This window comes from Musca domestica, unplaced genomic scaffold (assembly GCF_030504385.1).
Source record: "Musca domestica strain aabys unplaced genomic scaffold, Musca_domestica.polishedcontigs.V.1.1 15, whole genome shotgun sequence".
Lineage (NCBI taxonomy): Eukaryota > Metazoa > Arthropoda > Insecta > Diptera > Muscidae > Musca > Musca domestica.
In genome coordinates this window covers 16277712-16301277 of record NW_026712207.1, presented here as the reverse complement: position 1 = coordinate 16301277, position 23566 = coordinate 16277712, and the positions used below count along the sequence as shown (strand labels likewise).

General features: G+C 34.4%; 6 protein-coding genes across 7 annotated transcripts; 3 read left to right on the top strand and 3 right to left on the bottom strand.

Annotated features, from left to right (window-relative positions):
• Positions 1-3436: 3436 nt before the first annotated feature.
• LOC101892566 (protein nutcracker) lies at positions 3437-8169 on the bottom strand. Of its 2 annotated transcripts, none has more exons than XM_059119738.1 (2): positions 4494-4641; positions 3437-4381 (listed from the first exon to the last, which is right to left on the bottom strand). In XM_059119738.1, exon 2 carries the CDS (start codon positions 4353-4355, stop codon positions 3612-3614), a length of 744 nt encoding a protein of 247 aa, XP_058975721.1. In that variant the 5' UTR covers positions 4356-4381; positions 4494-4641; the 3' UTR covers positions 3437-3611. The 2 variants fall into 2 exon arrangements, with proteins under 2 accessions (XP_058975721.1, XP_005185149.2); XM_005185092.4 differs by lacking the exon at positions 4494-4641 and adding an exon at positions 7587-8169 and having other exon boundaries at positions 3439-4381.
• A 1534-nt stretch (positions 8170-9703) lies between these two features.
• LOC131801257 (putative nuclease HARBI1) lies at positions 9704-12065 on the top strand. The gene is made up of 2 exons (XM_059119726.1): positions 9704-10568; positions 11027-12065. The coding sequence occupies exons 1-2, from the start codon at positions 10053-10055 to the stop codon at positions 11786-11788; spliced, it is 1278 nt and encodes a 425-aa protein (XP_058975709.1). The 5' UTR covers positions 9704-10052; the 3' UTR covers positions 11789-12065.
• On the bottom strand, positions 10544-13036 carry LOC131801258 (uncharacterized). Its single transcript, XM_059119728.1, has 4 exons — positions 12952-13036; positions 12512-12891; positions 12207-12329; positions 10544-11002 (listed from the first exon to the last, which is right to left on the bottom strand). Exons 2-4 carry the CDS (start codon positions 12695-12697, stop codon positions 10640-10642), a joined length of 672 nt encoding a protein of 223 aa, XP_058975711.1. The 5' UTR covers positions 12698-12891; positions 12952-13036; the 3' UTR covers positions 10544-10639.
• Positions 13037-13052: 16 nt separating this feature from the next.
• LOC109612865 (uncharacterized) lies at positions 13053-15670 on the top strand. Its single transcript, XM_059119727.1, has 4 exons — positions 13053-13261; positions 13322-13702; positions 13885-14007; positions 15212-15670. Exons 1-4 carry the CDS (start codon positions 13199-13201, stop codon positions 15572-15574), a joined length of 930 nt encoding a protein of 309 aa, XP_058975710.1. The 5' UTR covers positions 13053-13198; the 3' UTR covers positions 15575-15670.
• An 817-nt stretch (positions 15671-16487) lies between these two features.
• On the top strand, positions 16488-17410 carry LOC101892733 (proteasome subunit beta type-1). Its single transcript, XM_005185093.4, has 2 exons — positions 16488-16653; positions 16716-17410. The coding sequence occupies exons 1-2, from the start codon at positions 16565-16567 to the stop codon at positions 17329-17331; spliced, it is 705 nt and encodes a 234-aa protein (XP_005185150.2). The 5' UTR covers positions 16488-16564; the 3' UTR covers positions 17332-17410.
• A 1340-nt stretch (positions 17411-18750) lies between these two features.
• LOC101892911 (protein Mo25) lies at positions 18751-21588 on the bottom strand. Its single transcript, XM_005185094.4, has 2 exons — positions 21265-21588; positions 18751-21131 (listed from the first exon to the last, which is right to left on the bottom strand). The coding sequence occupies exon 2, from the start codon at positions 21079-21081 to the stop codon at positions 20059-20061; it is 1023 nt and encodes a 340-aa protein (XP_005185151.1). The 5' UTR covers positions 21082-21131; positions 21265-21588; the 3' UTR covers positions 18751-20058.
• Between the last annotated feature and the right edge of the window lie 1978 nt (positions 21589-23566).

The window sequence follows — 23566 nt, the reverse complement described above, 5'->3', positions numbered from 1 at the left end:
TGCCGAGCGAACGAACCTTTTCATTTTTCTGATAACATTTCCACATTGGAAAGCAGCCATGATATCACTGAGCAAATATTAGAATAGGCAACCAGAAATATTCACAGAGATGCCAGTTAATGCTGGGGACCTATTAACAGAGACAAGGCAGTGAGATATAGTCCCTCTGAGACATATATACACACAAGTATACAAACAAAAATGTATTTGTGGGGGAGAGACAAGCACATTGAGGGAATCACATTCTGATAACCCACATCAGATAGTGATACAGTGAATAGGTTAACAAAAAGTAAGGAAAAAGTATCGATGGCCGGTTAATCGGTTAATGGTGCAATGTTGCGTGTCCAATGTAACAATAATTCTGGTTCCAAATAGGATATTCCCACTGCTCAAAAAAAAAGTTTGGGTTTCCCTTTAACAATATCATCCACCGAGCTCGATAGTCATAAATCTCTTCTATCACTAGACCAAAACTTGTAGAATAGTGAACAAAGTCTTTTAAATAGCTAGAATGAGACACGTTTGGATATAAGCTAATAATTAGTTTCTAAAATTAATTATGATGCATTCAAATACCACGTGGAACAAGACTGAAATGTGTCGTATATCAATAAAAATCGTCGGTCACATTGCAACCACAAGAGTACCCCGTAGCTAATAAGACAATGGCGACGAAAACAGTAAAGAGTTAGTGCTCTGGTAAATGGTCATTGGCCTATCGGTAAACATACAAAACTTCAGCAACGCTTATACAATGACCTCTACTTCAACGGAAAGAAGAAGGATGGAAGGAAATTAATAGTTTAACCCATCCTCTTCTTCTGTCTTTGCACAAGGACACGTTATCTTATACTATAGATCGTCATAGCTAATTTTCAATTGTTTGGGATCGTTTAGTGTAAATAAACGACAATACCTGGGAAATAAAATAAAAGCAAGTTGAAAAGTATTAGTCAGTTTTGCCGAAGGATGTATACCCCCAGCCAATGTTTTGACTTCCGTTATGGTTATTTTAACTGTTGTCCCTTTATAAGGGCTGATCCGAAAAAGTGGTCCAATATTGTCCATTTTCATATCTGATCAAATAAGTACAATGTGCCAAATTTGGACTATATCGACTACTTCCATCACTTTCTATGAGGTATATAATAATTTTTGGAAAATGTTTAATTTTGCCTGAGCTACAACAATAATTTTTGGCAAAGTTTCTGTAGAACTGAATTTCTTTTAACTAAAATAGACGAATTCTTCGAGATATATATCTCCGATATCTATATATCATATCTCAGATATCTGATTATATAGTTCAACCGTATTATATTTGTGATTGTCCCGGGAAATATCTTTTAGCGTTAAAAATATTCATGGTTGAATGGAAATTTTAGTATTTTCCACACAAAAGTCATTGTACGATGACCACTCAGAATGTTAGGCAAAATTGCGTGTCGAGCTTAGCATCAGCTAAATTTTTTGGGAGAAATCAATACTTCCCGAGTCAAAGGGTTCCAAAGTACCAAAAATATAAGAACAAAACATTTTCAGGAGGTAGGTACACACTTACCGAAATATAGGGTTTCAAATTTTAAAAAATATCTTCGTCATACTTTATCGTTTATATAAAAAATATTAAATTTAAGTAAACTTTGGTTCGCGAAGCCGGTGTTTGACATACCTCGGAGGGGAAAAATCTCAAGCCCCGGCCGAAGGCTGCCTACTTTAAAAACTATTGATTCGCAAAGGCGGAGTTGGGCATACAACAGAGGAGAAAATATCAAACTCCGGCCGAAGACCGGCTACTTTAAAAAGTTTTGGTTCGCGAAGCCGGTGCTAGACATTCCTCAGAGGAGAAAATCTTAAACCCCGGCCAAAGGCCGTCTACTTTAAAAACCTTTGGTTAGGGTACAAAAACCTATCGGTAGTGACATTTGGAAGTTTTTTTCGATTATTTTTGGATCTTTGGAACCCCATATGTCGGGAAGTATTGATTTCCTCCAAAAAATAAGGATAACAAGATTTACTCTCGTTAAAAATTTTAAAATTTTCCGCCAGCTGGAGCTAAACTCAATTTGTTCCGAATTTCGTACTGGGCTGCAGAGTGATTACACATTAACATGGTAAGACCAATGAACTCTAATAATTCGATCGGCTCGGCTCGACGAAGTAAGAAGAAAGATGTAGTGCATATATACTTATAATTAACTCAAAACATACGCATTGTCAAATTTCCCAAAATATCATATTCAGGTTACGTTCAGAACCAATTATTGGCATTTTTTAAATTTACTGTTGTAATTTTCTTATTTTTTTAGGTTTAACAGTATAACGAAAAAGAATGTCTAGCAAAAGCAAATATTATTAAAAAATATCAAAATTAATAAAAAAAACAATGCTAATGTTTTATCTTATCAGATTGAATATAGAGAATTGAAATATGTTAAAAATGTGTCACATTTCGAACAATATACAGTGTGTAGTAAATTATCAGCATTTTAATAATAAGAATGATTTCAAACTGGAAAACATTTAGCGAATATCAATTTGTTTAATCTTTTCTATAAAAAACGATTTTGCAAGGCCATTACAGAATTGGGTTCAATTAAGGGGGAATGTTTTGGAAATGTTGGCTTTTTACTGAGAAACTAATCATAATCGGACCTGACATCCGGACTCTAGCTTTACTCAGTCAGGGACTGTCACCCATGCCCATTTTATAATAACAGATGCAATGTAAGAGCATCAAACTAGTTAGGTGCAAATATCTATCATTTTTTTATCAATTAATTTATTTGTTTATCTACAGATTTTTTTTTTAAACACAAAGCCAAAATTGCCATAGAAAATAAAATTATTCTCAAATAGCAGAATTAAAATTAATTTAAAATTTGTAATAATTGTTATTTGAATATAAAATAAAATGTACAAAAAACGCTATTTCAAATTCAGTGTATAATGACCTTTCTGAAACGAAGAAATAAATTACCATTGCCTGACATAAAACTATCTTCAAAAATCTCTAATTTCCTTAAAGGAGATGCATATTTTGGGAAACAAAAATAATTGATTGACATTCTATTTTAAAGAAATAATGTTGGTGTCCTAACAAGATCCGCAAACATGAACATTTTCTATACGATTTTTTAAAAAAGTTGTGTGGATCGTGAACCACCTATGGCGAATTTAACGATAGTAAAGTAACATAAATAATTTTAAGAGATTAATAAATTATAATTATCTATTACATACCTAATGTGCCATCAGCAAATGTAACCGAACTTACAACAGATGTAGGTGATTCGGGTATATCTAAAAACAAAAATAGTAAAACAAAACAAATAAAATAAAAAATTGCACAAACTAAAAAATAATATATAAAAAAAGAAAACAAAAGTAAAACTTCGTTTTTATCGATTTTTAATAAATTTATTTCCCAAATTCAAGTTTTACATACAAATAAGTTTTTACACTACCGAAAACGATCTTAAATTTTAAGGAACCTGTGTGCAAATAATTTTGTAGAATACACGGTGTGTCACATAACTTCCCTTTACCACATTAGAAACTGAAATAACAAATTTGTAATCAATATTGGTTTTATATGAGATTTCTAGCTATGCCCTCATCTTAATCATATGTTTGCTATTTATTGTTGAATTATAAAGAGATTTATTGACATTAACCAGAATTTTTAATTGATTAAAGCTAAGATATTGTAATATGTTATCATAAAGTTCCGGCGGCATGGCATCAAGAGATGGATATATGGGAGCACTCAACCAGTAAAGATGTTGATTGCGCATAGGTACAAACAGTTGTTCACGCAGTAAATTTGTTAATTCATCCAATTTTTTTAGGCGTTGATAAATCGGTTTGTTTTTAATTGACATGGACAGTACAAATCTGCCTATGGAAAGTGCTACGCTGTAGCCCTTGGCTGTCGTAGACGTGGCTGGTGACAGAGTTACAATTAAGAAATCGCCAGTTACAAATGCTGCCAGCAACGCAGATATTTGGTCAGTTGATGTTACATTCATATCTGTAATGGAGCTTAATTTCAAATAAAATCGTGTTTGCTCTTCATTACTTTCGTAATTCGGTGCCAATCGACTAAGGCGTAAAACATTTTTGGAATGATACGATGTGGTTGACGAAATCCAATGTAATCTGCTCCCCATTTCTTCGTAGTGTTTTTGCGCAACAAATCCCGATTCTAATGCGATAATATATGTCAGTACAAATAGTAACTCTCCCGGTGCTATCCTGGACGCATTTTCAAAGTGGCGTAGTACATGTTGTAGATGTAAAGGAGCACATTCCAACGTTGTGTCCGCCAGCAACAAGCAATTGAGATTCATAATTTGGGGAAGATCTTGGTTAGAAACTAAAATTAAAGAAAATGTAATGTGAGTTTTGGGTTTTGATTATATACGTATTGTTGGTGATAAATTGTTAAGGTTATTCAAAATTAAGCAACCAAACACAGAAATACTAACCTGAATGTAGTACTGCCTTTATTTGTTTAATGAACTCAAATTAAAATCAAACACACACAAAAAAACAAACAAAAAAATCATGCAACGCACTAGCATTAACTGAAAATGTTGTATCAACACTTAATAATTACAATTCAGATGTTTAAGAGCATAACACAAAAAAGTAAAAATATAAAAATTTGTAAAATAAATAAAATAACTGTAAAATGAACTATATACTAGACTTAAGAACAATAAGTTTTGGGTTTAAACGTGACACGCCCAGTAGGTTAATATAGGGTGCTGTTAACATTATATGCAAAAATGTACATCTATCTCTCTGGATCTGAGTCAGTAGACATAGAGATTGAGAGCTCAGTAAAGCCACCACTGAGTACTGCAGGCTTTGTCCGGACGAGGAGAAAACTGAGACGGTGGAACACTTACTCTGCCACTGCCAAATTCTTATCGAAGTGAGACAGAGGCTACTGAGTAAGCAAATTCTGCACGACTTGTCCTCCCTCTCCTAAACCGAGCCAGCGGTAATTCTGCAGTTAGCAAAAAGACTAAATGGCTAAGGATGACACGCTGATTACACCGTGAATATAAACCTACTAACTTTTCAATTCCCATCTTCAAATTCACGTTTCTTCAGTATTCGTCTTCTTCCCTTTTATTCTTCCATCTTCTCTAAATTAGGATGAACACAATGGACTAATAGGTTACCGAGTGGAGTGGTTGATTACATAACCACGCATCCTTTAACCTAACCTAATCTCCCATTAGCTTCAACGTGTTATTCCTAGTTATCAGATTTTGACTTAATTCATGTTTAGCTCTTTCATGGCTCTTTCAAGCAGGGTCCCATGCTTACAATGGTACAAAGTTTTTCTTGTGGATGTCCATAATTCCCTACATTGGTCCTCCAAAGTTTCCAAGTTACTTGCATGTGCTCATAGCTTTTTAGACCAACCAAGCCAATATGGCAATCGACAAAAAGAACTTGATGTCTTTTGTTTATACAAGGAGACTTTTTCACGTAGTTCGTATACGAATCTGCCTATAGGCGAACCGATATTGCGTAAAGCATGAAATTCCTCAAGAAACCTGATTATCTCGTTGGAGTCAGTATCTCAATGGCTTTACAATTCCTACCATAGCCTAGGTCGGTATTAAAAACGGCTTAACTCTAGTTTAGTAAAAACTCTTCAATTTTTTCGAAAATTTTTTCAGTGGTAGGTATTTTAACCATGATCCCGGGAAACTATTTTTTTCTTGGGGGACGGACCTGGGACCCCAGATTTTTGACCCGAAAGTCCGGGTTCGAGACCCCGACTAGACCCGGATCCACTTACAATATCAGTATCGTTGGAAAGCTTATGAAAATACCTATCCAACAAGTGGTCACATGATGGGGTAAGATCTTACGGTTCGGAAGTTATAGTCAAATTATCGATTTTTTGGACCCGGATTTTTTATAAAACCCCCAAAAAGTCAAAAAAGGGTCCATTATGGGGGACAACAAAATTGATGCCAAATTATAGCTGACACTTCTACCTTTCCAAAAAGGTTCAATTTGTGCTAATACCTTTACTGAGTCCAGAGATATGGGTCTTTCCATCCGCATAACCCGATTCTAACCAGTTCATTAAAACTATGTTTTCAATAAAAAAAGGTATATTTTGCGTAAGAATGAAATTCAGAAATCTTTGGTTCGCGTTAGCCGGAGTAGGACATACCCAGAGGAGAAAATCTCAAGCCCCGGCCGAAGGCCGGCTACTTACAAAAGGTATCCAATTTAGAAAACTTTGGTTCGCGCTAGACGGTGTGGGACATACCCAGAGAAGAAAATCTCAAGCCCCGGCCGAAGGCCGGCTATTTACAAAAAGTGTCAAATTTAGAAAACTTTGGTTCGCGTTAGCCGGTGTGGGACATACCCAGAGGAGAAAATCTCAAGCTCCGGCCGAAGGCCGGCTATATACAAAAAGTGTCAAATTTAGAAAACTTTGGTTCGCGTTAGCCGGTTTAGGACATACCCAGAGGAGAAAATCTCAAGCCCCGGCCGAAGGCCGGCTACTTACAAAAGGTATCCAATTTAGAAAACTTTGGTTCGCGTTAGCCGGTGTAGGACATACCCAGAGGAGAAAATCTCAAGCCCCGGCCGAAGGCCGGCTATTTACAAAAAGTGCCGAAATTATGAACCTTTTGTTCGCGTTAGCCGGGGTCGGACATACCCATAGGTGAAAATCTCAAGCCCCGGCCGAAGGCCGGCTATTTACAAAAAGTGCCAAATTTAGAAAACTTTTGTTATTCAGACGACTGCTACGCGAAATAAACACTTTTTTTTATTAAAAACATAATTTTAATGAACTGGTTAAAATCGGGTTATGCGGATGGAAAGACCCATATCTCTGGACTCAGTAAAGGTATTAGCACAAATCCAACCTTTTTGGAAAGGTAGAAGTGTCAGCTATAATTTGGCATCAATATTGTTGTCCCCCATAATGGGCCCTTTTTTGACTTTTTGGGGGTTTCATAAAAAATCCGGATCCAAAAAACGGATAATTTGACTATAACTTCCGAACCATGACAACTTACCCCTTCATGTGACCACTTGTTGGATAGGTATTTCCATAAGCGGGGTCTTGATCCCGGACTTTTGGGTCAAAAATCTGGGGTCCCGGGTCCGTCCCCCAAGAAAAAAATAGTTTCCCGGGATCAGGGTAAAAATACCTACCTCTGGAAAAAATTTCGAAAAAATCTAAGAGTTTTTACTAAACTAGAGTTGTTCCTTAAAAACAATGTGAGGAGAATGCCAATGTACCTACAGAAATTGGGAAACAAATGCCTATGGAGTTCCATAACTTCAGTGAGAAGGCACGAAGAAGGCATATATCTATCATTTCCAAAAAGCATTGAATTTGATTGAACATTGCCACCTATGGCTATATGTGGTAATACATTAAGACGGCAAGTTTCGATTGTTTTTGTTTTTCTACAGCAGATAATCTGGGTTACGCATTCTGATATGGAATCAAAAGCCAAAATAGCATTCAACAAGGCATGCATTTGATTCGGGTGGACTCCTGTCAGCAACACTTTGGAATAACTCACCATTTGATTCCTCAGCTGGTTCATCATCTTTGAATTTGTCTGGAGCAGCAAGAACAAAATCTTCACGTATTGTTGTTGTTGTTATTGTGGAGTCATCGGACACTGTGGGCGGCTCTTCTGAGCTTAAAACCGGTGAGGTATTCTTGGACATTACGGAAAATTTGTACAGGAATTTGGAGATTTGTTAATAATATTAGAATTCTCTATTTCACAATACAATCATTTTTATTTGTGCTAGTCACAATCCGAAGTTCTTTTGTTGTCGTTGTTGTTGTTTTAAAATTCTCGCAAACCAAAGCACTTGCAACTTTTTTGTTGCAACAAACCGCAAACTAAAACTAATTCGTTGATTGTTTTATATTAAAACCGATATTTTATCTTTATACCAATCAATTATATTTTCAACAATAACCAAAACACACACTCACGCGCTTAAAAATAAATTAAAACATTAATTCTACACTTAAATAAAAGACAAAACAACTCGAATCAACAAGTAAAAAGTTTTTGCAAAAACGACACACACTCATACTAGATTACAAAGCTTCAGCAAGAAAATACCGCCGTAAAGAAACAAAGAGCGAACCGGGAATGTGTGATAACGGTAAAAGTCAAAACAAACACAACGATTGGTTGAAGAGATCCAAAGATCGAAGAACGTATATGTGAGGGATTTATAAGCCCGATATTCACTGAATGAACACACGTACCAGATAGAGTTACTGCCGGTGTTAATCCATGGCAGAAGAATACAGGTAGATGCATGGTACAATGATATCAAGGTAGGGCTATGATACCATATGATTTTAATTTTTTTTATTTTCTTGGCTTAATTTGTCATCTTTATTTGTTTATGTATGTGTTTTCTTTTCAATAACAAAAAAATTGTTCAGAAAACATTCAAAATCGGGTGTTTTCAAAATGTTTATTTCAACGTATGCATCGACAAAATCTAGAGTTTTTGTAGCGAAATAATCCTTTAGAGATATATAGGACCTGGTTTTGAAAAGAAGTGTTGACCTTTCATTCAATTTTCGCGGTTTTCAATTATTTATTCAAAATAAATGCAACAAGCTGTTTGATTTTATTTATTATTTTGATACTAATTCTGACATTACAAGCAAAACAGGTAGACCTCTATATTTGCAATTTTTTCAAAGTTGGCCTACCTTCTCTTCATTGTACCATGGGTAGATGCATCAACGCTTGGGAGCATTGATATGTCAAAAAAATTTAAATGTTTTTTCAAATATAAGTAGATTTTTATATACTTTCATATATATATATATACTATACGTCATTCGGAGGCTATTATAATTCGCGTTTTTCAACAATTTTTACAAATTGAAATAATTTTTCATTCAACATTTTCAATTCCAAAATTGGTTTGACAGTTCATTGTCCAAGCAGCTGTGTCGACGCGTCTACCTATATTCTTCTACCATGGTGTTAATCATTAGAAAGGTAAGTATGAAAAGGAAGAAGGGCTATTAAAACATAATATGAAAAAATAAAAGAAATTTACGAATAAATTTGCAAAGTAAGTATTTTAATTAAATAAAAGATCTTAAGATGAGAGTACATAAGCAGCTTGGCATCATGACTACGCACATAAATGTCAAATTATAAGGAGAAGCGACGGCAGGATTTGAGTTCATCCCTTCAAGCTGCTTTTTAATTCTATATGCAGCAGTTGTTCATATTTTATAACAAATGCAACTGCAGTCCTATATACAATTAAGTTTAAGTAATATTGTCCCAGCAGCCGTGTCGATGCGACTACCTGTATTCTTCTTCCATGGTGAAAATGCAAAAGTAGATAGAAGTGCAGAACTTACGTATGGTTCGTATGGCACAAATGACTCTAAACGAGCCTTCAACACTTTTTGAAACTTCATGTTTAGCTATTTATCGTTAGATTTGTTACCGTGGTGGAAGACACAGCTGCTGGGACAAAAAAAATCATTCAAATTCGTTAAAATTATTGTAAAATGCATATCACCTCTGATTGGCGGAGAACATGTAAAAATCTGCATATTTAAAAAACAAAACATTTTAAAATTTTAGGCAAACGTTGATGCATCTACGTGTATTCTTCTGCCATGGGCATGCCTTTGTCGTTTCTGTGATATATGTTAGAGGCACTTTACATTAAGCGTTTTAACGCGCGTGCCCACGCTTTGCGTTTCTAAGGTTGAGGGTAAGAGGATGTAAGGTGCTTGCGGGGTAGACCAGCAGGCTCGATCGAAAGTTTGAGGGGGAACTTTTGACATTTCTCTTTGACCAGTTTTACATTGAGCCTTTCACGCGCGTTAAACGCATGAAATTCTCTTTTGATCACCCTTCGAAACGCAAGATGTGTTTACATTAATGGTTTTAACGCGCGTTTATAATTTGGAAGATTTGACATTTACTTATTTATTTCTCTTTGCAATTCATTCATAACAAGTATTTTTATAAACTAGGATGGATAACTTAGAAAAAGAAGAATTGATTGAGGAAATATTAGATTTAACAGAATTTGCTGTGGACCATTTAGATATGGATGATCGGGAAAATTTGGAAATTATCCTTACATTATTGGATTTCTATGAAGAAGCCGAAAACATGCCTAACAAAAGAAGAAGAAGGGAATGGGTGAAACCATGGCGGAATGAGCGGGAAAATATGGGGTCGTTTCCTTTTCTTATGAAGGAACTTGGCAATGATGAATTGTCTTTCTATCAGTACATCCGGATGGACTGTGAAACTTTTAACTACATCCTACAGACTATAGAAGGCAGCATAAGGAAACAGGATACATTGTTAAGAAAATCTATATCTCCTGCAGAAAAATTAGCAGCAACACTTCGATATCTTGCTACAGGAGAATCTTACAGGAGTACCAATTTCCAAACAAGATTATCAGAATCTTTTCTTTCCGCTGCAGTCCCTGAAGTTTGTGAAGCTATTTGGAGTTGTTTCAAAGACAAATATTTAAAGGTTTTTATTTTGGTTAAGTTTTGTGTTACAATTTTTTTTTATTCATTTAAATTTTGAAATTGTATATAATATTAAAACTTAAAATAATTGTTGCTTTCATCATCAAACAGTCGATCTATAGACAGTTGTAATATGTCTGGGGTTCTGGGCATTGGGCTGGAAGTAGTACTTGTGGAGTCTAATTCTTCTACATGTGAAGAGCATGCTGAATAGTCTTCTGAATTGGCGTCATCACTCTTCTCATCCTCCATTATTCCTTCTCTTAGCGCATCTTGGATTTTCCATATTGTCCTTTGCTGAATTTTTTCGTTTTTGATGTAGTTCAGCTGCGCCACTACTTCCTTGCCGAGCCAGTCAAATTTTGGTTCATTATCCAATTTCCTAAATATTTTTTCTCGAATCCCATCAAGTTTTACTGGTTTTGTTTGTCTTTGCTAAAAAAAAAAAATTTATTACAGTTTCCAGATACAGTCAGTGAATGGAAGAATATTGCAGACAAGTTTACAATGAAATGGCAATTTCCTCATTGCATTGGCGCATTGGATGGAAAACACATTTCTTTTCAAGCGCTCAAAAAAGATGGATCTTTTTTCTACAACTATAAGGGTACACACAGCATTGTGTTGTTGGCGTTAGTTGATGCAGATTGCCGCTTTATATATATAAACGTGGGATGTAATGGTCGCACACATGATGCAGGAGTGTTAATGCATAGTGATTTAAAACAAATTATTGACAATGGCGATAAATACTTTCCAACGGATGAAGTCATTGGAAATGGAAGAAAACTTCCATATGTAATAGTCGGAGATGATGCGTTTCCGCTCCACAAGCATATAATGAAGCCATACCCATACCACACAAAAATCAAAGAAAGAAAAATATTTAATATTAGACTTTCACGGGCTAGACATGTAGTGGAACATGCATTTGGTATATTAAGTAACAGATTTCTTATATTTCAAAGAAAAATGAATCTAAGTGTTGAAAAAGTTCACTTAATTACAAAAACTTGTTGCGTGTTGCATAATTTACTTAGCAAAAGAGATGTAAATTACATAAATCAATCATCATATACCGCCATTGACGATTCATCTTCTACAAATATAAGTGATGGAAAAGAGTGCCCCGTACGGCGATCTGCCCAATTAGTAAGACAAGGCTTCGAAGAATATTTTAATCAAGAAGGGCAGCTTCATTGGCAAGATTTAAAATTGTAACTGATTATATTATATTATATAATTATATTATTTTATGATTTTAACACAAATAATAAAATATAAAACAGAACAAGTTAAAAAGTATCAGTTGGTTTACCGACAGATTGATACCCTCAGCTTATGTCCGTATATTAAAATATATTTTGACATGTTTTATTATTATTCAAAATTTTTGGAACTACTGAAGGAGTAGGACAATATTGTCCACTTCCTTTATGACCTAAGTCTGATATAAACATTGGGTGTGACATTTCAACATTTCAAATTTTTTTGAAAAATTTAAAGAAATATTTCCTTTCACATCTGTGCCTTGTCTTTGCATTTTGTCATTTTTGTTATATTTTTTGAACAAAAATAACTAACACAGAACATTTTTGGGCGATATGTCATTTTTCATTTACGCTAATAATATACATACTCTTTTCCTTGGAACATGATTTTCTGATGGACTGAGTAAAGATGGACTGGATAAAGATGGACTTGCTTTTGGAGAAGGTATCGACAGGTATAACTCCTCTGTAGTTGTGGCCAGGTTCTCTGTCTAAACAAATAAAAAAACGTTCACCTTTTTGTTTGTTGATTAATATAATCCATAGTTATGCTTGTGGCCATCCACAAAAAAGTAAAATAATACGTTTTTTATATTTACATTACATTATTATCTGTTTTGTGAATGGCCACAAGCTTAACTAAAGGTTTGTATTTTTAAATACAATTACTTACTTGCGGAATATTTGACTCCCCATCACGAACAGAGCAAAAAGACTTTAAAAATTGCAGCTGCGAATAACACCAAAGTTTTGGTTCATAAATATCATCGGCACCAGCACCACTCTTTTTGCTACAGGAAACTTTTTGGAGCTCCTTGACATATTGTGAGCGCAATGTGTGTATTTTCTTTTTATACATTCCTCTGATATATTATTATCCACCTCCTTTAATTCCTTGCAGATTTCAAATAAGGCATTTGATCTTTTTACCCTATCTGCATAATGAGGGTGTGAAGTATTGTACAAAAATTCATATTGTTGATATTTCGTTATCAACAACTCCACTAACTCCTGGGTCCACATTAATTTATTAATTTTTTTTAAACCACACACCTAAGGAATTAAAATTATAATCACAATTGTACAATTTTTTCTGAATAAATCAAAACTCACCTGTTCGCCCGCCATTGTCTGTAATTTGCCTGTTGAAAAACGAAAACATATGAAGCAACACATAAATAACACGAAACACAAGAAAGAGGCACTTTACATTAAGCGTTTTAACGCGCGTGCCCACGCTTTGCGTTTCTAAGGTTGAGGGTAAGAGGATGTAAGGTGCTTGCGGGGTAGACCAGCAGGCTCGATCGAAAGTTTGAGGGGGAACTTTTGACATTTCTCTTTCTTGTGTTTCGTGTTATTTATGTGTTGCTTCATATGTTTTCGTTTTTCAACAGGCAAATTACAGACAATGGCGGGCGAACAGGTGAGTTTTGATTTATTCAGAAAAAATTGTACAATTGTGATTATAATTTTAATTCCTTAGGTGTGTGGTTTAAAAAAAATTAATAAATTAATGTGGACCCAGGAGTTAGTGGAGTTGTTGATAACGAAATATCAACAATATGAATTTTTGTACAATACTTCACACCCTCATTATGCAGATAGGGTAAAAAGATCAAATGCCTTATTTGAAATCTGCAAGGAATTAAAGGAGGTGGATAATAATATATCAGAGGAATGTATAAAAAAGAAAATACACACATTGCGCTCACAATATGTCAAGGAGCTCCAAAAAGTTTCCTGTAGCAAAAAGAGTGGTGCTGGTGCCGATGATATTTATGAACCAAAACTTTGGTGTTATTCGCAGCTGCAATTTTTAAAGTCTTTTTGCTCTGTTCGTGATGGGGAGTCAAATATTCCGCAAGTAAGTAATTGTATTTAAAAATACAAACCTTTAGTTAAGCTTGTGGCCATTCACAAAACAGATAATAATGTAATGTAAATATAAAAAACGTATTATTTTACTTTTTTGTGGATGGCCACAAGCATAACTATGGATTATATTAATCAACAAACAAAAAGGTGAACGTTTTTTTATTTGTTTAGACAGAGAACCTGGCCACAACTACAGAGGAGTTATACCTGTCGATACCTTCTCCAAAAGCAAGTCCATCTTTATCCAGTCCATCTTTACTCAGTCCATCAGAAAATCATGTTCCAAGGAAAAGAGTATGTATATTATTAGCGTAAATGAAAAATGACATATCGCCCAAAAATGTTCTGTGTTAGTTATTTTTGTTCAAAAAATATAACAAAAATGACAAAATGCAAAGACAAGGCACAGATGTGAAAGGAAATATTTCTTTAAATTTTTCAAAAAAATTTGAAATGTTGAAATGTCACACCCAATGTTTATATCAGACTTAGGTCATAAAGGAAGTGGACAATATTGTCCTACTCCTTCAGTAGTTCCAAAAATTTTGAATAATAATAAAACATGTCAAAATATATTTTAATATACGGACATAAGCTGAGGGTATCAATCTGTCGGTAAACCAACTGATACTTTTTAACTTGTTCTGTTTTATATTTTATTATTTGTGTTAAAATCATAAAATAATATAATTATATAATATAATATAATCAGTTACAATTTTAAATCTTGCCAATGAAGCTGCCCTTCTTGATTAAATATTCTTCGAAGCCTTGTCTTACTAATTGGGCAGATCGCCGTACGGGGCACTCTTTTCCATCACTTATATTTGTAGAAGATGAATCGTCAATGGCGGTATATGATGATTGATTTATGTAATTTACATCTCTTTTGCTAAGTAAATTATGCAACACGCAACAAGTTTTTGTAATTAAGTGAACTTTTTCAACACTTAGATTCATTTTTCTTTGAAATATAAGAAATCTGTTACTTAATATGCCAAATGCATGTTCCACTACATGTCTAGCCCGTGAAAGTCTAATATTAAATATTTTTCTTTCTTTGATTTTTGTGTGGTATGGGTATGGCTTCATTATATGCTTGTGGAGCGGAAACGCATCATCTCCGACTATTACATATGGAAGTTTTCTTCCATTTCCAATGACTTCATCCGTTGGAAAGTATTTATCGCCATTGTCAATAATTTGTTTTAAATCACTATGCATTAACACTCCTGCATCATGTGTGCGACCATTACATCCCACGTTTATATATATAAAGCGGCAATCTGCATCAACTAACGCCAACAACACAATGCTGTGTGTACCCTTATAGTTGTAGAAAAAAGATCCATCTTTTTTGAGCGCTTGAAAAGAAATGTGTTTTCCATCCAATGCGCCAATGCAATGAGGAAATTGCCATTTCATTGTAAACTTGTCTGCAATATTCTTCCATTCACTGACTGTATCTGGAAACTGTAATAAATTTTTTTTTTTTTAGCAAAGACAAACAAAACCAGTAAAACTTGATGGGATTCGAGAAAAAATATTTAGGAAATTGGATAATGAACCAAAATTTGACTGGCTCGGCAAGGAAGTAGTGGCGCAGCTGAACTACATCAAAAACGAAAAAATTCAGCAAAGGACAATATGGAAAATCCAAGATGCGCTAAGAGAAGGAATAATGGAGGATGAGAAGAGTGATGACGCCAATTCAGAAGACTATTCAGCATGCTCTTCACATGTAGAAGAATTAGACTCCACAAGTACTACTTCCAGCCCAATGCCCAGAACCCCAGACATATTACAACTGTCTATAGATCGACTGTTTGATGATGAAAGCAACAATTATTTTAAGTTTTAATATTATATACAATTTCAAAATTTAAATGAATAAAAAAAAATTGTAACACAAAACTTAACCAAAATAAAAACCTTTAAATATTTGTCTTTGAAACAACTCCAAATAGCTTCACAAACTTCAGGGACTGCAGCGGAAAGAAAAGATTCTGATAATCTTGTTTGGAAATTGGTACTCCTGTAAGATTCTCCTGTAGCAAGATATCGAAGTGTTGCTGCTAATTTTTCTGCAGGAGATATAGATTTTCTTAACAATGTATCCTGTTTCCTTATGCTGCCTTCTATAGTCTGTAGGATGTAGTTAAAAGTTTCACAGTCCATCCGGATGTACTGATAGAAAGACAATTCATCATTGCCAAGTTCCTTCATAAGAAAAGGAAACGACCCCATATTTTCCCGCTCATTCCGCCATGGTTTCACCCATTCCCTTCTTCTTCTTTTGTTAGGCATGTTTTCGGCTTCTTCATAGAAATCCAATAATGTAAGGATAATTTCCAAATTTTCCCGATCATCCATATCTAAATGGTCCACAGCAAATTCTGTTAAATCTAATATTTCCTCAATCAATTCTTCTTTTTCTAAGTTATCCATCCTAGTTTATAAAAATACTTGTTATGAATGAATTGCAAAGAGAAATAAATAAGTAAATGTCAAATCTTCCAAATTATAAACGCGCGTTAAAACCATTAATGTAAACACATCTTGCGTTTCGAAGGGTGATCAAAAGAGAATTTCATGCGTTTAACGCGCGTGAAAGGCTCAATGTAAAACTGGTCTTAGTGAAATACAATTTTGATGTACGACAATTTGTCCCATATAAACGTTATATTAATTCTTTTACACAGTTTATTGTGTCGTCCACACTCCTAATTGCCCGATCTTTAGAAACCTACGTGTATCAAACAAAATTGTTTGTCATCTTCGAGCGACAGCCGACAGATCGAAATTTAACGCAAATCATTGCAAATTTTACTTTTTAAAAATAAATCGTAAAATGAATTTCATGGGTATTGAACAATTTCCAGATTACAAGGTTCCTGGTACACAACACCAAGACTTTTCGCCTTATGAATCCAATGGAGGGTAAGTTCATTTTTTGTCGGCATAAGGTTAAGCTTAATATTCTCTCACCATGTTACTTCCAGATCCATTGTGGCTATTGCTGGAGATGATTATGTAGTAATAGCTGCCGATACTCGACTTAGCAGTGGTTACACCATTCATACTCGCAAGCAAAACAAGCTTTTCCAACTGAGTGGGAAAACTGTTTTGGGTTCCACTGGCTGTTGGTGTGACACACTGGCCCTAACGGCTCTGGTCAAAGCCCGTATGCAAATGTATGAACACACTCACCTGAAGACCATGTCCACCGATGCCATTGCCCAAATGTTGTCCATTATCATGTACAACAAGCGTTTCTTCCCTTATTATGTATCCAATGTATTGGCTGGCTTGGACAACGAAGGCAAGGGTGTTGTCTATTCGTATGATCCTATCGGACATTGCGAGAGAGCCACATACCGAGCTGGTGGTTCAGCAGGAGCATTGCTACAGCCCGTTTTGGATAATCAAATTGGTTTCAAAAACATGCAACTGGATGGTGAAATTCCCAAAGTTAGCAAAGATCGTGCTGTTGCCATTGCCACCGACACATTCATTTCGGCTGCCGAACGTGATATCTACACTGGTGACGCTGTTTGCATCAATATAATTACCAAGGATGGCATTGAAGTTAAAGAAGTACAACTAAGGAAAGATTAAAAATACTTTTAAGAAATTCATTGTAGTATATTGGAGCTTGGTTTATAAAATAAACTGAAAATGCTTTTTGGTAAAAATTTTGTAAGAGTTGACACTATATTATTGGCACATATTAATAACTTTATATGAAATGTGGAAGGGTGAAAAAGTGTACTCCAAAGATTTTTGGTCATCTTTAGTATAAAAAAATCAGCACATTACCACTTTCGTGATTCAATATAACTTAATTAGATATGTATCCATACAAACCTCAAATGCCGTTCTGCAATGACAGAGTAATTCTTAAATTCCATTACCCTATTCCATCTATTTTGCTTCATAAAGTCCTATATCCAGAAGTACCTTGCAAGACCAGAATATCCTGTAGGATACTTCGAATGTTTCAATAAAAATTATTACATTAACAAATGTTTTAAATAACTTAATATCTAATTGCGGTTGAAATCCAGAATAAATTAATGTTCGATAAACTTGTCAATAAAAAATCAGGAACGCCGGCTATGTAGGAATGTTTGCCGTATTAAATAGAGTTAATGGTATTCATATATTTACAAAAACCCATCATAGGAAGAAGTTTAAATTTTTTGGAGCAAAATTGTGCCACCTGACTACACAGGTTGTATAATAAGAGTCACTTCCACAGAAAATGTAACAAAATATCTAGTTTATTCTACTAAACGAAAGTGGTCTGTAATAAAATATGAATCAATATAGTGCATGTGAATATTTCTCAATTCTAAAAATCGTCAATTCTCGGTTTCCACTTGGATGAATTATATTTTAAACCCAAATTTTTGGAGAAGGAAAGTGAAATTTTATTCTTCGGAATTTTAACATCAGTTTTTTGAATCGGATTGAAAAATATTACTACAATTTTCAATGTAAAATTTTATATTATTATCCTCACAAATGGAGTAAATGAATAAATTTGGAACAAAAAATCGTATAGCAGGTACATTTTTTAGTTTATACTATATTTATTTCGTGTCCCATAAACACCACCCAAATTTCAATAATACATCTTGCTGCCATTATTTAACTAACAGTTAAGTATGATTTTTATCTAGAACAGCCATGATTTTCCTCGGATTGTTATAAATACACCAGGCATCGTCTATGAACTAGACGTCTTAAAGTTCAATGAATCAAAAACACACGTACACATGTACAAGTGCATTCACAAATTTTGATAAACAAAATATTGGTAGGTAGGTACCTAATATTCGTGTTAAACGTTTTTCCTATGAGTAATCCCCCAACAACAAATTCCATGAATTTACTACTCACCCGGCAAAATCATGCATGATTATTTACTTTCTACAACGACACTCGTTGTACATACAAATTGTACTTCGAAACGAAGACATGTAATAAATATTGTACCTACCACTCTCTCATTGACCATATAACAACAACTGATTTGATTGATGACTCTAAAAAGAAATTGCACCTCAATTCCTTTTAACGACGTTGGCTACGACTTTGATGTCTTTTTAGTGTGTTTCCTTTATTGTTTTTCTTTCCTTTATTATATAATAATATAATTTATAATAATATATGCAGTAATGTTTTTGTTGCTGTTGATTTTTTTAATATGCTGTGATTTTTTTTTTAATTTCGGCTTAACAAAAATATATTTGTATGCATTTTCAATTCTAAAAAGTAAAACAAATATTTCAAGAAAAAGTATCTTGCTAACATTAATGAGATACAAATAACGAATAGGAGGGGGAAATGACTGCGGATGTGAGGAAGTCATCTACAAGAATATAAAGAGTATAACTGAATTTGTTAACGGAACAAATTAATGTCGCTCAATACACGGCAAATACAAGGATTATTATTTTTGTAAATGTAGAAACAAACTGGCGGAGTTTGCAAAGGAAAAGTGTTTGGAATTGAAATGTAGTATATACTGCAAGTGGGCGTGTATGTATGTGTGTCTGAATGTGTTGTGTTATGCTTCGTCGTTCTCTTCTCCCGAAGTTAGGAGATGCCCATACTATTATTATGTTGTGTCTGCATTTGTTAATTTCTTGTTTTTGTTATAAAATATAATTACTTTTTGTTGTTTGTTTTCAGTTTAGTTGTTAAATTCAGTTGTTGTTCAGTTATTTTTAAAAATTTTAAATTTTTAATTAATTATATTATTGTATTTTGTTTTAAGTGTTCATATGTTCTTTTTTTGTTTTCTTTTTTTACTTTATAAATTTGTATTATAAGCTAAAAAGTAGTGTCTCTTCAACATCATCATGTTCTTGTCTGTCTGTCGTTCGTTAAACGGTTTCGGTTGTCGCGTTATATTAACACGTTTTGTTAAACTACTAAATAAGAACTATTACTATATTGTTTTTCTTTTTTTAATCATCATAATCATTAGAAAAAGGAAAACAAAAACCATACTGCCAAGCAGTTTCCAAATTGATTCCAAGTCCATGTCCTACATCATCATCAACTTCCAGGACATTTAGAGGAGTGGCCATTGGTGGTGATATTTTGGGTTCGGGGTATTAGTATTGGTTGTGTCTGTCTGTGTGTTGCTGATTGATAATTACTAAATTATTTTCTGCTTCCTTCTTTAGGTCTAATGGTTGTTGTTTACATGCAGTTCTAACGTCTTGTGTGTTTTTATTTAATTTTCGTTTTTATGCATTTTGGCATTCTTCATAGGATTTGTTGTTGCTGTGTTTGAGGGCTGGATGCGGCGGGGTGTGTTATGCTGGCGCACTAAGCCTCTTGCAGTGGCTTCAACTCTTTAATTTGCTTGATTAAATACGCCTTCTCGTCATTGAATTGCTCGTCCTCGGAACGATCTGTGTGGAAATTGGTTAAAAAGTCCACCAATTTTGATTGATTGCGTAGCAGGATGTCGAGTATGGGCTTCGGCTTATTGGGATTAGCCACAAAAACTTTAAAAACATGGAAGGCCTCAAATTGTATGTTGCGTGATTTCTCTTTGAGCATGTTCATCATTAGCTTCAGGTTCTCGGGCTCGGAAATGTATCTTGTCATTACGGTGAAGTTGTGGCGATCCAACAGCAGTTCACCCAACAGCTTAAGTGACTGGCGTCGGGTGACGTAGTTCTCCGAATTTAACAGGTGCTGATAGTGCTGGGTAAAGAATTTGTCGTAGTTGGCTTCCAAGAATTCGGCACACAGCAACTTGTGGCGGGTTAGCAACTCTTTAAACGTCGAGAACGCATCGCTTGCTATGTCGAAGGTGGACACCTCAACATAGCGGAAGAACTTGAAAAACTCCTCAGAGTGTATCATTATCTTGGCCAGCGCCTCGTAGCGGGCACACTCCCTCAGCATGGTGCCCGAGTTAAGGGCAATTTCAGGATGGGCATCTTCATATCCTGCCATAAGGGTGAATAGGATTTCCGGCTTGGTACAGATATACTCAACAGTAGGTGATCTCGTCCCGATTTGCCTTCTAAGAACATTGTTGAATATTAACGCTACATGTTTCTTGCCCTCGAAGTCTATGCGTTGCAGGTTTTGTATCAGTAACAACAACAGATTGCTGTTGTACAATTCCTGAGACAATTGGGCGACGACATAGTCGGCCGGTGGTTCGGAGTCTGTGCTGCCGTACAGCATATTCTTTATGCTGACCAGATTTTTACTGACATCTTCCTGGGCTTTCTCTGCCTTGCGATCACCGCCGGTTTCCAGGGCATTGATGGCTTCCTTGAGAGACTTGACCAGCTCAGCTGGAGTCTTTTGTGATTTACCAAAGAGCGGCATATCCTCTCGTACCTCCTCTCACGTACGCACGTACACCCACAAATAACCAACTAAAAATTTACAAAAAAGAAAATTTAAAATCGCTGCGATGGAATTGTTTGTAAGTGTTCTTGGTATTATTTTTTATTATTTGTGGTATTTAAGGGTGTCTTCTTGTTCTTCGTCTGCGATGTGTCGTCTTGCCTTTTTGTCACTTTTTTTCTGTTTTTCTGCTCGCTCTTCGTGTGTGACTGTGACTGTTCGCCGGACAGACTGCTGACAAAACTTTTTTCTCTCTTTTGTCTTCTTCTGTGTATGTCGTCTTTCACCAAAAATCTTGTTTCACTTGCTTATTCTGTTGAACTTTTATTCCGTCAAGATGTTTTATTACTGCTAATGCTGATTTTTTTAAATTAAAGTTAATTTTCTATCGTTTTAAAGTTTTTTCCCAATAAAATATCTCTTAGTTCTCAGTTGTTGCGTGAACAGAGAACAAAGCCGTCGTTAATATAACTGCGAATGTCAGCCGTTGATATAGTCTCCATAACGCAAGGGGAATTAACGGCGGCAATAGGGATCTAGAGTTTTTTATTTATCGCCTATATCGATAAGACTAAAATCAATAGTCGATTAATTCACCATATTAAATGCAATGTTGGAGAAAGCGTTTATATTAGTCATCGTCAAATATGTTAAATTTGATATAATCTAGTTTATAGTTCAAATTCTCAAACGGAAAAATGATTTGGGTTGCATCTAGGTTAATTTGATCTAGGTTAATATGATTTCTTTGTACTATCAGTACTAATCCTTTGCATTGATGTTCCGTAGATCCTATATGTTTCCACTATCCATAATATATTGTGATAATATGGAATAGTTTCTCTCATATACACGATGTGTACACTAGTAATAGCAAATAATGTACCTGTACATAAACTTTTTTTTTTTAAAAGGAATGATACTACTTTTATATTAATTTTATATTTTCTAGTACTTGAAAAAGCACGATAAAACATTTGTATTTTCTCAACAATACAATTTAAATATTTTTTTTCTAATAATACTATCCAGATATTGACCTACTAAATACATTAGCATTGAATCATATTTCTCAGACGGCTATCTAAAATATACTCCTTATGACATATAGTTTATATCAGAAAGAACTTGCTTTGAAATAACGAGTTTCCAAAAGCCCCCTTCATGCCTCTAATAATGACCATTGTAACTTTCATGTAATAGTGCGCAGCGTACGAAAAATATATATCAAACGTCTGCAATTGTTTCGTTAGCAAACGTTTCCCTGTGTATTAACTCATTACAAATAAAGTAAAAACTAATACTGTACAAAATACTTTGTGCATACTTTTGAGTGCGATTGAGGCGCTGGGAAAACTAGCAATAAACAATCAATATTCAAAAATTACATATTTCTCAGCCGCCATAAAATACCGGTGATCTTGTGCGCTGACGCATACGATAATGTGCCAGATAATAAAGGTTATGATCCACACGCACAGATATCGATGCGCTCAGTAGATGATTATTACTAGAATGAAATGACAAGCAGCCCTGCAATGTTCTCCATTCAATATTAGAATAGATAAGAATAATTGTGTGGCTGCGATTAGGTTAAGTTAGATTAGTTTCAGTAGCACTTAAGAAACATATTTTTTAAATAAAATCAGAATTGAATCAACAGCCAAACCATTCGGTTGGTTTTCTTTTCTCACTCAAATACTAAGTTTAATTCATGCCTTTTTATTCCTTTATTATATTCTTCATGCAATGGAAAAGGTGCGAAAATTTTTTTGGATTGACAACTCTTTTCTTTCTTTCCGCACAGCAAAGGTTTGGAAAAGTTTCCTACGGATTCGAAGTATCCGAAGATATTAAGGCAATTTTATTGTTTGTGTATTTCTGGCATTGAAACGATTGAAAAAGAAAAAATAATGTTTGCAAATTTGTGTTATTCGTTTCGTTTGTTTTCGTTCGCTGCATGTGTGTGCTTTTATCTAGTTCCTTGCACATATAAATATTATAAAGGAATAACATAAAGTTCAATATCAAAGATGTTTACCTTTCGAATCTTAATGTCATCAATGTTTAATTTTAAAAACGCTAAAATTTTTCGACTGGACGTTGATGATTCACCCATCAACCCACTCGCATTTATAAGCAAATGCATATTAATTACTACTTACGTGTCCTTAACACTCAAATAAAATAAAGATTTTGGTATGACAAAACTATTATTTATTTTTGTTTCAATGCCATTTGTCATTAGTTTTTAATAAATTATAAACTTTTCCCTTGATCCGCCATATAGTAAACTGCTATTTTATTGAAAATAAATAAAACGTTTATCAACTAATTGTATATTTTGAAATGAAAATGCATTTATTTCTATTTGAAATAGAAATGTTATTATAGGTTGTCAATGTAAATATGTTTGCGTGGGTTCAATGATATTGTTTTCATGGAATGATGGAGTTTTTTTTTT

Bases quoted from the DNA above. Each gene is read 5' to 3' on its own strand.
- LOC131801257 (XM_059119726.1), top strand. From the start codon at position 10,053: ATGGATAACTTAGAAAAAGAAGAATTGATTGAGGAAATATTAGATTTA. The intron at 10,569-11,026 runs GTTTTTATTTTG...AATTTATTACAG, and splicing joins TCAAAGACAAATATTTAAAG to TTTCCAGATACAGTCAGTGA.
- LOC101892733 (XM_005185093.4), top strand. From the start codon at position 16,565: ATGAATTTCATGGGTATTGAACAATTTCCAGATTACAAGGTTCCTGGT. The intron at 16,654-16,715 runs GTAAGTTCATTT...TGTTACTTCCAG, and splicing joins CCTTATGAATCCAATGGAGG to ATCCATTGTGGCTATTGCTG.
- LOC101892566 (XM_005185092.4), bottom strand. From the start codon at position 7,737: ATGTCCAAGAATACCTCACCGGTTTTAAGCTCAGAAGAGCCGCCCACA. The intron at 4,382-7,586 runs GTGAGTTATTCC...CTTTAATTTTAG, and splicing joins ACCAGCTGAGGAATCAAATG to TTTCTAACCAAGATCTTCCC.
- LOC131801258 (XM_059119728.1), bottom strand. From the start codon at position 12,697: ATGTATAAAAAGAAAATACACACATTGCGCTCACAATATGTCAAGGAG. The intron at 12,330-12,511 runs GTAAGTAATTGT...TTATTTGTTTAG, and splicing joins GGGAGTCAAATATTCCGCAA to ACAGAGAACCTGGCCACAAC. The intron at 11,003-12,206 runs GTATGTATATTA...TTTTTTTTTTAG, and splicing joins ATCATGTTCCAAGGAAAAGA to CAAAGACAAACAAAACCAGT.
- LOC101892911 (XM_005185094.4), bottom strand. From the start codon at position 21,081: ATGCCGCTCTTTGGTAAATCACAAAAGACTCCAGCTGAGCTGGTCAAG.
- LOC109612865 (XM_059119727.1), top strand. From the start codon at position 13,199: ATGTGTTGCTTCATATGTTTTCGTTTTTCAACAGGCAAATTACAGACA. The intron at 13,703-13,884 runs GTAAGTAATTGT...TTATTTGTTTAG, and splicing joins GGGAGTCAAATATTCCGCAA to ACAGAGAACCTGGCCACAAC. The intron at 14,008-15,211 runs GTATGTATATTA...TTTTTTTTTTAG, and splicing joins ATCATGTTCCAAGGAAAAGA to CAAAGACAAACAAAACCAGT.